This window comes from Cryphonectria parasitica, assembly GCF_011745365.1.
Source record: "Cryphonectria parasitica EP155 unplaced genomic scaffold M406scaffold_2, whole genome shotgun sequence".
NCBI lineage: Eukaryota > Fungi > Ascomycota > Sordariomycetes > Diaporthales > Cryphonectriaceae > Cryphonectria > Cryphonectria parasitica.
Window position 1 is genome coordinate 1504229 of NW_024468910.1, and position 13154 is coordinate 1517382.

The 13154-nt window shown below is 30.5% G+C and overlaps 3 protein-coding genes across 3 annotated transcripts; all 3 read right to left on the reverse strand.

The window, feature by feature from the left end:
- Positions 1–2637: 2637 nt before the first annotated feature.
- M406DRAFT_223769 (uncharacterized protein) lies at positions 2638–2898 on the reverse strand (the record flags this gene model as incomplete). Its single annotated transcript, XM_040915662.1, has 1 exon — positions 2638–2898. A coding segment is annotated over one exon (261 nt), but the record flags the coding sequence as incomplete, so codon positions are not given.
- A 1135-nt stretch (positions 2899–4033) lies between these two features.
- M406DRAFT_250815 (uncharacterized protein) lies at positions 4034–4315 on the reverse strand (the record flags this gene model as incomplete). The annotated part of the gene is made up of 1 exon (XM_040916723.1): positions 4034–4315. A coding segment is annotated over one exon (282 nt), but the record flags the coding sequence as incomplete, so codon positions are not given.
- Positions 4316–4456: 141 nt separating this feature from the next.
- Positions 4457–4654, reverse strand: M406DRAFT_250356 (uncharacterized protein; the record flags this gene model as incomplete). The annotated part of the gene is made up of 1 exon (XM_040916690.1): positions 4457–4654. The coding sequence occupies one exon, from the start codon at positions 4652–4654 to the stop codon at positions 4457–4459; it is 198 nt and encodes a 65-aa protein (XP_040779348.1).
- Between the last annotated feature and the right edge of the window lie 8500 nt (positions 4655–13154).

A 13154-nucleotide genomic window follows, 5' to 3' on the forward strand; every position in this document is an offset into this window, starting at 1 on the left:
ATTACTTCTATATATAGAAAGTTAACTATCTCGGATTCATAATTAAGCTAGAATGTATTAAGCTACAGAAAGATAAGATAGAAGCTATTAGAAATTAGCTAATTCCTAAAAATATTAGAAATGTTAGATCTTTCCTCGAATACATTAACTTCTACAAGCAGTTTATTAAGAACTACAGCCGGATCGCACATTCTCTTACAAATCTTACTAAAAAGAAACAGCTTTTCGAATAGATCTTCAAGAAACAGAAAGCTTTCAATAAGATCATCAGGCATATTACCTCAGAATCAATTCTATATAAAGCAGATCTTTATAAATCATTTAAAATGGAAACTAATGCATCGGAATATGTACTTAGAAAACAACTTAATTAGCAAGATAATCAAGAATATCTAAGAATCGTAAGCAACTTCTCGAAGAAGTTGAATAGCTCAGAAATCAACTACAGAATTCCTAATCAGAAGCTCATAGCAATAGTAAAAGCTTTCGAGAAATAGCAATACTACCTTATTAGTATATAGCACTCAATTATAGTTCACTCAGATTATAAGAATCTGATTACATTTATAACAACTAAAGTCTTAAACAAACAATAAGTTAGATAAGCAGAATTCCTTTTATAATTTGATTTCAGAATTGTACACTGCAAAAGCTCAGAAAACGGATAAGCGGATGCTTTTAGCAGAAGATCAGACTATCGAGATGCAGATTCCTCGAATATATAGAACATCTTTGCCCAAGATGAATTAGGAAATCTTATCAATGTATATAGAGAGCTGAATGCTGCTTTCAGAATTGGATTCTTAGAGAAGAATCCAGAATTAATAACTTCAAATAAATAGAATAATTATATCAAGAATATATATAGCATACCAGCATACAGATATCAGGAAATCAAAGCAATCTATGAATATATCAAAAGATATTGGAATCTATTAGATCTTAGAAAAAGGATTGAGAGCATTCTATAATAATGCAATAGCTATAAGAAAAATAAAGCAGAAAGATATAAGCTTTATAAATTACTGCATCTCTTATCAGTATTTATGATTATTTAATAATTTATTAGTCTAAACTTCATTATTAAGCTACTTCTCTTATAAGAACTCTTAACTAAAGTGCAATATGATAGCATTCTAGTAATAGTTTGTAAACTGAGCAAGTATGCTTACTTTCTTCTTTATAAGGAAAGCAGTATAGCAGAGAAACTTGTATATATATTCCTTAGAACGATTATTGCTAATTACAGCATACTAGAAGAAGTAATCTCTAATAGAGATAGAAAGTTCAATTCAAAGTTTTGAACTTTGCTTATGAAACAGCTTAGAATACACTATAGAATATTCATAGCATTCTATCTGCAAACAGATGAATAAATAGAAAGAATAAATTAAGTTATTAAATAGTATTTTCAATACTATATTAACTGAGAACAGAATAATTAGATTAATCTATTGCTTCTTGCATAGTTTGCTTATAATAGTGCAGATACAAGTATAATAAAGAAGTTACTATTCTTTATGCTTTATAGATATAATCCAATAGCTTACTACAAAGTACTGCTAGAAGCAAATATAAAAGCTGCAAATAAAAGGATTAAGAAGATTAAGAAAGTTCAGAAAGAACTCCAATCAGAATTATAATTCATTCAGAAATAAATAATATAATATACTGTTGTGGTGGCCAGGGTGGTAGTCCGTGGGACATGGAGTACAGTGGGTCAAGGGTCCTCATACATATAAAGGATACCACCCACTTTTCAAATTCTTTAGCTATAAGCAACAATGAAGCATCCTTTCTCTTCTTTTCAATTTTGAACCCTTTGGACAGGTCTAAGACAGGTTTTTCACCCTGTTCTTGTGCCCGTGTGGCCTTAGTTTGCTGTCCTCATCTGTACAGGCACGCTTGGGTTGCATGAGCCCTTGCCCATTGCTTCGGCAGCTGTTTGTCCCTTTTTCTTTCGAGGGCGACGGCGCCCTAGTTCTGGTTCAATACAAACTCCAAAAGGATTGAAGAATCAATCCTACAGAAGGAAGATAAGATCTATTTACTTCGGAAAAACATTAAAACAACCAGACTCAGCAACAAACTCAATCACAAGAAGTTAGAACTATTCAAAATCTTACAACAAATCTCCCTAGTTAATTACGAGTTAGCATTATCTCATGGGATGAGAATATATCCAGTTTTTCACATTTCACTGCTGGAGCTAGCAGTACAGAAAATACTAACGAATAATACAGCAGAAGTAGAAAACAACGAACCAGAGTATGAGATGGAAAAGATTCTCAAGCATAGAAGCACAGACAACACAAGGGAATACCTTATCAAGTGGAAAGGCTACTCAGCAAGCGAAAATTCATGGGAATCATAGGAAAACGTCAAAAACGCTCAGGAGAGGATAGCTGAATATTGAGAAAAGAAAACCAGCATCTAAGACAACCGCTCCACCCCGGACCGAGATTCAGGAGCCTCGGAAACCTCGCTCTTCAGAAAACCCGATCAGTCAACCACAGAATTCCTTACATCTACGGAATTCCAATCAAACCTCTCAAAGGAAGAATCTCCGACAGCCACAGCCGACTCCTCCAGAACAGCTTCCTGCACAGCAGTAGCAGCACAGCGACGTTCCTCTTCAGCTTCCTCAGCCTCGACGCAATCCAGCTCCTCCACATTGTTGATGCTGCAACGAACAGCGCGCATCATCTTCTCAAACCACATCCTCTTCTGCTTGCGCAGCCGAAGAACTTTCTCCTCAGCAGCCTGCAACTCATCCTCCAGCTCTCGATGCTGAATAGCGATCTTGCGCAGCTCCGAAGGACTAACGCTCTGTACATCGCATCGGGAACGATTGAGGCGAACGTATTCAGCGTAATGGGAGAAATCGAGGGGGGAAACTTAACAGAAAGGAATGCTCCGGCCCTTACAAAACGAATAGAAAGGCATAGTAAAGGAATGTTGAAGAATAGCGGAAAGAAGGTTTTTACATTCCTTAGTTTTTCGAGAACGGAACTTGAGAACACGAGATTTGTTAATTCTGTTCAACATCTCGATTAGAAAAGCAAGATCATGCAGACGGAAGACTTGCTAGAATACTTACAGAAGATCGTTAAGAACAACGATTGATAGAAGAGAGATAATGTTATAACTTATTCAATATACAGATCACGAAACAGATTACGAGTAACAAGAATCAGGTGTTAAGAATCCAACGTTCTAACTAAACATTGATTATATAACTCAGGATTAGAGTTACAACAGGGATGGATTACTGGATCATTAGATGATCCAGTAAGCCTGGATCATTCGGATCAGTAGTGAGCCAAGGTGAGCCATACTGAAGAGCTGGATATATAAGAACTCGTTCATTACCATTAGATAGATTCAGTATATAGCTCTTCAGTTATTAATCTAAGTATCAGATTACTCTCTACTCTGATAGCCCCAAAGGCAGTGAATACTTGCATCGCTTATCAGGACTTGTACGGTTCCGTATTTAAGAACTTGACACTTTGACATCGCTCTTGTTAGCATAAACCCCTTCGTGTACTTAGGAATCTTCGGATTGCTGCAGTGCTCATTACAAATATGCAAACTTCAAAAGAATTAAGAAACCAATCCTATAAAAGAAAGATAAGATTTATCTACTTCAGAAAAACATTAAAACAACTAAATCTAGCAACAAACTTGATTATAAGAAATTGAAACTATTTAAAATCTTACAACAAATCTCTCCAGTTAACTACGAATTAGCATTATCTCATGGGATGAGGATATACCCGGTTTTCCACATCTTACTGTTGGAATCAGCAGCACAGGAAGCACTAGTGGATAACACAGCAGAAGTGGAAAATAATGAGCTAGAATACGAAGTAGAGAAGATTCTCAAACACAGAAGCACAGACAGCACAAGAGAATACCTTATCAAGTGAAAAGATTACTCAGCAAGCGAAAATTCATAGGAATCACAGAAGAACATTGAGAACGCTCAAGAAAGAGTAGCTGAGTATTGGAAAAGGAAGGAAACCAGTATCTAGGATGATCGCTCTGCCCCGGACCGAGACTCAGAAGCCTCGGGAACCTTATTCTCCAGGAAGCCCGACCAATCTACCACAGAGCTTCCCAAATCCACGGAGTTCCAGTCAAAACCTTCAAAAGAAGAATCCCTAGCTACAACAGCAGATTCCTCTGCTACTACAGCCTGCACTTCAGCAGCAATACGCACCCTCTCAGCCTCAGCCTTCTCAGCCTTCACACGATCCAATTCCTCTACGCGAGTAATACCACAACGCAGAGCATGTTTCATCTTCTCGAACTACATCCGCTTCTGTTAGCACAGATGGAAAAGCTCAGTCTTCCTCTTCTCGATCTCATTCTCCAACTTTCGATATTGGATAACAATATTGCAAAGCTCCTCGGAGGAAGAGCTTATAACGTCGCACTTGAAGCAGCTCAGTCAAACGCATTCGATGCAACGAGAAGAGTCTTCGGGAAATACCTTGCAGGATCTGAAACTATGCCTCTTGCAATAGGAATAGATGAGCATTTCAATAAAATTTTCCAAAAGATAGGAAATTAAGAGATCTCGATCTTGGGTACTTTTTGGAATGAAAGAAGATTTGCAAATACGGGATTTGTTGATTCTGTTCAACATCTCAATCAGGAAGGCAAGATCATGCATACGAAGAACTTGCTAGAATACTTACAGAAGATCGTTGAGAATAACGACTGATAGGAGGGAGATGATGTTATAATCCATCCAATATACAGATTACGGAATAGGCTCTACTAATCAAGGAATCAGGTATTACGATTCAACGTCGGATACCAAACAAGATTACGAAACCCGAATTAGGATTGCTAGCGCAATTATGTTAACTATAGACATAGTCAACCTATTTGGAGAAATAACTATAAGGAATCGGAGCATAGTTAGGATAGTTAGGACTGAAGAGCTGAATATATAAGGATATGTTCATTACTATTAGATGGATTCAGTATATAGCTCTTCAGTTATCAATCTAAGTATTCAGTCTCATACACTGAGTAGCCCCAAAGGCAGTGAACACTTGCATCGCTTATTAGGACTTGTATGGTTCCGTATTCAAGGACTTGACACTTCGACATCGCTCTTGTTAGCATAAACCCCTTTGTGTACTTTGGAATCTTCGGATTGCTGCAGTGCTCATTACACTATTGTATTCCGTATTGCTCAAGAGGATAATACTGAACTGTTCTTGAACAAGAGTTATTAAAATATAATAAGTATTATAGCAATCTGAAGATTCCAAAGTATGCAAAGAGTTTATGCTAACAAGAGCAGTATCAAAGTATTAAGTTCTTGAATACGGAACTATACAAGTTCTCAATAAGCAATGCAAGTATTTACTGCCTTTGGAGCTACTCAGTATGTAAGACTGAATACTTAGATTGATAACTGAAGAGCTATATACTGAATCTATCTAATGATAATGAATGCATGATTATATATCCAGCTTTTCAGTATGAATATGTTGGATAGCAATATATCTAAGTTATTCTGCTAGCTCTGAATAGCACATATCCAAAGCTATCCTTCCTGATTAGCTGTGCTTATAACCCTAACCCTGGGTTATGTAATCAATGTTTTGTTAGAACGTTGGGTTCTTGATATCTGATTCTTGTTACTCGTAACCTGTTTCGTGATCTGCATGTTGGATGGATTATAACAGAAAGCTTCAGAATATGAATTATAGATTTACAAGAAAATCTCGAAATCAGACTCTCAAGCATTCAGTTCAGCCTGAAGCAACTATTCAAAGCTTCTGAAAATACTACTAACAGCTAGCAAGAAGAAGTATGCTTAACAATACTTACTATTCCTTCAGATAGCAGAAACAGAATATAAATCCAAACTAATACTTGCAGAAATACTATAAAAGTATTATAAGTTCAAAAAGTTATTTCAGAAAGAATTGAATACAGAATTATCAGAATATAGCTTATATAATTACAAGATTCTATTATAAAAAAAGAAATAATTCAAGTTTTTTTTTATTTATAGATTAAATAAAGCATAATTCGAAGCATTTAAGCAGTATTTTAATAAGAATCTTAAGAAAGAATATATATAATCATTATAATTATTAGCAGAATACTTTATTCTATTTATATTCAAAAAGAATAGCAAACTTAAGTTATATATTGATTATAAATAACTTAATAATATTATAATCAAAAACTAATATTTATTATTATTTATTAAGAAATTATAAGATAAGCTGCAAAAAGTATAATAATTTATAGCTCTAGATCTTAAAAAAGCTTATAATCCAATCAGAGTAAAAAAAGAAAAAGAATGGAAAACTGCTTTCAGAATATATTATAAATACTATAAATATTTGATTATACTCTTTAATTTAACAAATATTCTAGCTTTATTTTAAGAAATAATTAATTATATTCTATATAAGTATCTTAATTAGTTTATAATTGCATATCTTAATAATATTCTTATTTACTTTCGGATATTAGAAAAATATAAGAAGTAGATAGAAATAGTATTATAAATGCTTTAGAATGCAAAACTTCTTATAAAATCTATAAAAAGTTACTTTTATATATAAAAAGTTAATTATTTCGAATTTATAATTAAATCAGAATGCATTAAGCTATAGAAAGATAAGATAAAAGCTATTAGAAATTAGCTAGTTTTTAAGAATATTAGAAATATTAAATCTTTTCTCAAATATATTAATTTCTACAAATAATTCATTAAGAATTATAGCTGAATTACATTCCTTCTTACAAATCTCACTAAAAAGAAGCAGTTTTTCGAATAAACTTTCAAAATATAGAAAGCTTTTAACAAGATTATCAGATATATTATCTTAAAGCTAATTCTGTATAAAGCAGATTCTTATAAACTATTTGAAATTAAGATTAATATATCGGAATATATACTCAGAGAATAACTTAATTAGCAAAATAATTAAGAATATCTAAGAATTATAAGCAACTTTTTGAAAAAGTTAAACAGTTTAGAAATCAACTATAGAATCCCAGATTAGAAACTTATAGCAATAATAAAAGCTTTCAAAAAATAGCAATACTATCTTATTAATATATAATACTCAATTATAATTTACTTGGATTATAAGAATCTAATTATATTCATAATAATTAAGATTTTGAATAAATAATAAATCAGATAAGCAGAGTTTTTCTTATAATTTAATTTTAAGATTATATATTACAAAGATTCAGAAAATAGATAAGCAGATGCTTTCAGCAGAAAATCAAACTATTAAAATACAGATTTCTCAAATATATAAAACATCTTTACTCAAAATGAATCAGAGAATCTCATTAATATATATAAAAAGCTGAATACTATCTTTAGAATCAGATCTTTAGAAAAGAATTTAGAATTAATAACTTTAGATAAATAAGATAGCTATATCAAGAATATATACAATATACTAGCATATAAATATCAGAGAATTAGAGCAATCTATAAATATATTAAAAAATACTAGAATTTGCTAAGCTTTAGAAAAAGAATTAAAGATCTTTTATAATAATGCAATAGCTATAAGAAAAATAAAGCAGAAAAATATAAGCTTTATAGACTACTGCACTTCTTACTAATATTTATAACTATATAGCAATCTATTAATCTAAACTTTATTATCAAGCTACTTCTCTTATAAGAACTCTTAACTAAAATATAATATAATAGCATTTTAATAATAATTTGCAAACTAAGCAAATATACTTATTTTCTTTTCTATAAGAAAAGCAGTATAGCAGAAGAACTTGCATATATATTCCTCAGAATAATTATTGCTAATTATAGCATATTAGAAGAAGTAATCTCCAATAGAGATAGAAAGTTTAATTTAAAATTCTAAATTTTACTTACAAAACAGCTCGGAATATACTACAGAATGTTTATAGCATTTTATTTATAAATAGATGAATAAATAGAAAAAATAAATCAGATTATTAAATAATATTTTTAATACTATACCAACTAGAAACAGAATAATTAAATTAATCTATTGCTTCTTATATAGTTTACTTATAATAGTATAAATATAAGTATAATAAAGAAGTCTCTATTCTTTATACTTTATAAATATAATTCAACAGCTTACTATAAAATGCTGCTAAAAGCAGATGCAGAAGCTGCAAATAAGAAGATTAGAAAAATCAAAAAAGTTTAGAAAAAACTTCAATTAGAGCTATAATTCATTCAGAAACGAATAATACAGTATGCAAACTCTAAAAGAATTAAGAAACTAACTCTACAGAAGAGAAATAAGATCTATTTGCTTCGAAAAAACATTAAAATAACTAAACCTAATAACAAACTTAATTATAAGAAGTTAGAACTATTTAAAATCTTGTAATAGATTTTCTTAGTTAATTACAAGTTAGTACTATTTTATAAAATAAGAATATATTCAGTATTTCACATCTTACTGCTGAAACTAGCAGTATAGGAAATATTAATGAATAATATAGCAAAAGTAAAAAATAATAAATCAGAGTATAAGATGAAGAAGATTCTCAAGTATAGAAATATAAATAATATGCAAGAATATCTTATCAAATAAAAAGATTATTTAGCAAGCAAGAATTTATAGAAATTATAGGAAAATATTAAAAATACTTAGAAAAAGATAGCTGAGTATTGAAAAAGGAAAGAAATTAGCATCTAGAACAATTGCTCCGCTCCAAATCGAAATCCAGAAGCTTTAGAAATCTCACTCTCTAGAAAACCTAATCAGTTTACTACAGAATTCCTTATATCTACAGAATTCCAATCAAGTCTTTCAAAAAAGGAATCTCTAGCAACTATAGCTAACTTCTCGAATACAATTTTCTACATAGCAACAGCAGCATAACAATACTTCTCTTTAATCTTCTCAGCTTTAATACAATTCAGCTCTTCTACATTATTAATATTATAATGAATAGCATATATTATCTTTTCAAACTATATTCTCTTCTATTTACATAACTGAAAAACCTTCTTCTCAGCAGCTTGCAACTTATCTTCCAATTCCTGATATTAAGTAGCAATTTTATACAATTCCGAAAAGCTAATACTCTATACATTGCAGCAGGAATGATTAAGCTAAATGCATTCAGTGCAACAGGAGGAATCGAAAGGAAAAATCTAATAGGAAGGAATTTTCTGATCCTTACAAAACGAATAGAAAAGCATAATGAAGGAATTTTGAAGAATAGCAGAAAGAAGACTTTCGCATTCTATAGTTTTTCGAGAGCAGAACTTAGGAATACAAAACTTGTTGATTCTATTCAATATAACAAATTAGAAAAGCATAATCATATACAAGAATAGCTTGCTAGAATGCTTATAGAAGATCATTGAGAATAATAACTGATAGAAAGGGAATAATATTATAATCTATTCAATATGCAGGTTGCAGAACAGGCTTACTAAATAAGGAACTAGATATTACAACTCAATATTAGATAATCAACAGTAATTATATAATCCAGAATAAGGATTACAGCAGAAACGGATTATTGAATCAGTAGATGATCCAATAAGCTTGAATCACTTGAATTACTTGAATCGCTAATAATCTAAGATAAGCTACAACAAAGAGCTGAATATATAATTATACATTCATTACTATTAGATAGATCATTGTATATAGCTCTTCAGTTATTAATCTAAGTATCAGATTACTCTTCTACTCTGATAGCTCCAAAGACAGTGAATACTTGCATAGTTACTCCGGTTGTATTTCCGTATTCAAGGCTTATACTTGGCACTGCTCTTGTTAGCATAAACCCTTTGTGTACTTTGGAATCTCCGGATTACCGCAGTGCTCATTATACTAAGTTATTAAGGAATCTAGTATTAGATTCAGAGAAGTTTTTGAAATAAAGCATAATAATGTATATATTAAGCTATTAGCAAATAGCTCTTGAAACTGCATTAATAGCAGAATAAAATAGTAGCAGTGCTAAATAATTAATTGCACTATTTATATAAGCAATAAGATTTGCAATTAGCATAATAAGCAAGAAGCTAGAAAGAGATATTAGTATGAATAGTAATAAGCTAAAAAGCTTGCTTAGAAAGCAGTATAACAAGCTTAAATCTCAAAAGGGAAGAATTGTTTGTAATAAGATTACAAATAATTAGAGCTTAAAGATTTCTATATACTGTATATAGCAGAAACAAAGTATATATAAAACTTGATACTTATATTTACAGAAATAAATATAAAGCTTTATTAAATAGTAGCGCTTAAGAAAACTTTATATTTCTTAGAATTATTAATAAGATATATATTAATTAGTATTAGAAGAAGAAAATCTATAATCTTCTTATTATAAAAGAATAAATTATTATATATAATTAAGATATAATTAATATAAAAACTAATTATTTATTAGTTTTAATTCAAGATTATATAATATTTATTGCTTTTAATATTATAAATATAGCAGAATATAAGTTAATTCTAAGTATTTCTTAGCTTAGATAGCATAATTCTCAAATCAATTGAATTATTAGCTAGATTTCTTAAGAATAAGCTATATTCAATAGAATAATTGCAATTAATAATATAGAATCGAATTCAGTTACTAAAGAATACTTGAGAAAAGAAGCTTTAAACAGATTTATATATATCTTCAGATTAGCAGAGCTAATAATAGAAAAAGAAGAATCTAATAAAAAGAATATTATTATTATACTAGAATTCTTACAAATTATAGAAATAAGAATATAAATATTAATATAAGATAATTAGTTTGTATCAGAGCAATATATTACAAATTAGAATAAAAAATAGAAATTATATCTTAGAGAAATTACTTTAGCTCAAACTAATAAATAGCAATTAAGCAAAAGAAAGAAAGCAATAATTCTTTATGCAATATAAGAAAGAAAGAATGCTTAATAATATTTACTATTTCTCTAGATAGCAGAAACAGAATATAAATTAGAATTAATACTTACAAGCATATTACAAAAATATTACAAATTTAAAAAATTATTCCAAGAAGAATTGAATACAGAATTATCAGAATATAGCTTATATAATTATAAAATCTTATTATAAAAAGAAAAATAGCTTAAGTTTTTTCTTATTTATAAACTAAATAAAATATAATTTAAAATATTTAGAAAATATCTTAATAAGAATCTTAAAAAGAAATATATATAATTATTATAATTATTAGCAGAATATTCTATTCTATTTATATTTAAGAAAAATAGCAAGCTTAAGCTATATATTAATTATAAATAATTTAATAATATTATAATCAAAAACTAATATTTATTATTACTTATTAAGAAATTATAAAATAGATTATAAGAAGTATAGTAATTTATAGCTCTAAATCTTAAAGAAGCTTATAATCTAATCAGAATAAAGAAAGAAGAGAAATAGAAAACTGCTTTCAGAATATGCTACGAATATTATAAGTATTTAGTTATACTCTTTAGTTTAATAAATGCTTTAGCTTTATTCTAAGAAATGATTAATTATATTCTATATAAGCATTTTAATTAGTTTATTATTATATATTTCGATAATATTCTTATTTATTCTTGAATACTAGAAGAATATAGAAAGCATATGAAATGTAGAAAGCATTCTATGATGTACTACAAATGGTGTAAGGAAAGATAGTTCTTCAATTAATCTATCTCAAGGCATGCTTGCCAATTGCTTTCTACATAGAAGGCAATTAGCACTAGTCCCAACTGGGCTAGCGTACCTGGCGACTCACTGCTTTTTCATTGAATGGCTCAGGCCAGTGAGTCAGGGTGGCCACTCAGGCCTCATTCACCTGAGGCCCCTATGGCCACTGCTACATGAAAACAGTATTGCAAATGCTTCAGAATGCGAAACTTCTTATGAAATCTACGAAAATGTAATGAGCACTGCAGCAATCCGAAGATTCCCAAGTACACGAAGGGTTTATGCTAACAAGAGCGATGTCAAAGTGTCAAGTTCTTGAATACGGAACCGTACAAGTCTTAATAAGCGATGCAAGTATTCACTGCCTTTGGAGCTATCAGAGTAAGAGAGTAATCTGATACTTAGATTAACAACTGAAGAGCTATATACTGAATCTATCCGATGGTAATGATTGCATGGTTATATATCCGGCTCTTCAGTATAGCTTATCTTGGCTCATTACTAATCCAGATGATCCAGGCTCACTGGATTATCTAATGATCCAGTAATCCATTCCTGCTGTAATTCTAATTCTGGATTATATAATCAATGCTTTATTAGAACATTGGATTCTTGATATCTGGTTCTTATTACTCGTAATCTGTTTCATAACCTGTATATTAAATGAGTTATAATATTATCTCCTTTCTATTAGTTGTTATTCTCAACGATCTTCTGTAAGTATTCTGGCAAGTCTTCTATATATATGATCTTGCCTTCCTAATTAAGATATTGAACAGAATCAACAAATCTTGCACTTCCAAGTCTCATTCTCGAAAAACTAAGGAATGTAAAAGTTTTCTTTCCGCTATTCTTCAAAATTCCTTTTCCATGCCTTCCTATTCATTTTGTAAGGATCGGAATATTTCTTTCTGCCAGATCTTTTCTCTCGATTCTTCTCGTTGCGCTGAATACGTTCAACTTAATCGTTCCCGATGCAATGTACAGAGCGTTAGTCCCTCGGAGTTGCGCAAGATTGCTATTCAGCACCAAGAGCTGGAGGATGAGTTGCAAGCTGCTGAGGAAAAGATTCTTCAGCTGTGCAAGCAGAAAAGAATGTAGTTCGAAAAGATGATATATGCTGTTCGCTGCGGCATTGACAATGTGAAGGAGTTGGATCGCATTGAGGCTGAGAAGGCTGAAGAGAAGTGTTGCTGTGCTGCTTCTGCTGTGCAGGAAGCTGTATTTGAGGAATCAGCTGTGATTGCTGGAGATTCCTTTTTTGAAGGGTTTGATTGGAATTCTGTAAATATAGGGAATTCTGTAGTGAACTGGTTGGGTTTTCTGGAAAGTAAGATTCCTAAAGCTTCTGGATCTCGGTTCAGAGCGGAGCAATCATCCTAGATACTGGTTTCCTTCCTTCTTCAATACTCAGCTATCTTTTCCTAAGCATTCTTGATATTTTTCTATGATTCCTATAAATTTTCGCTTGCT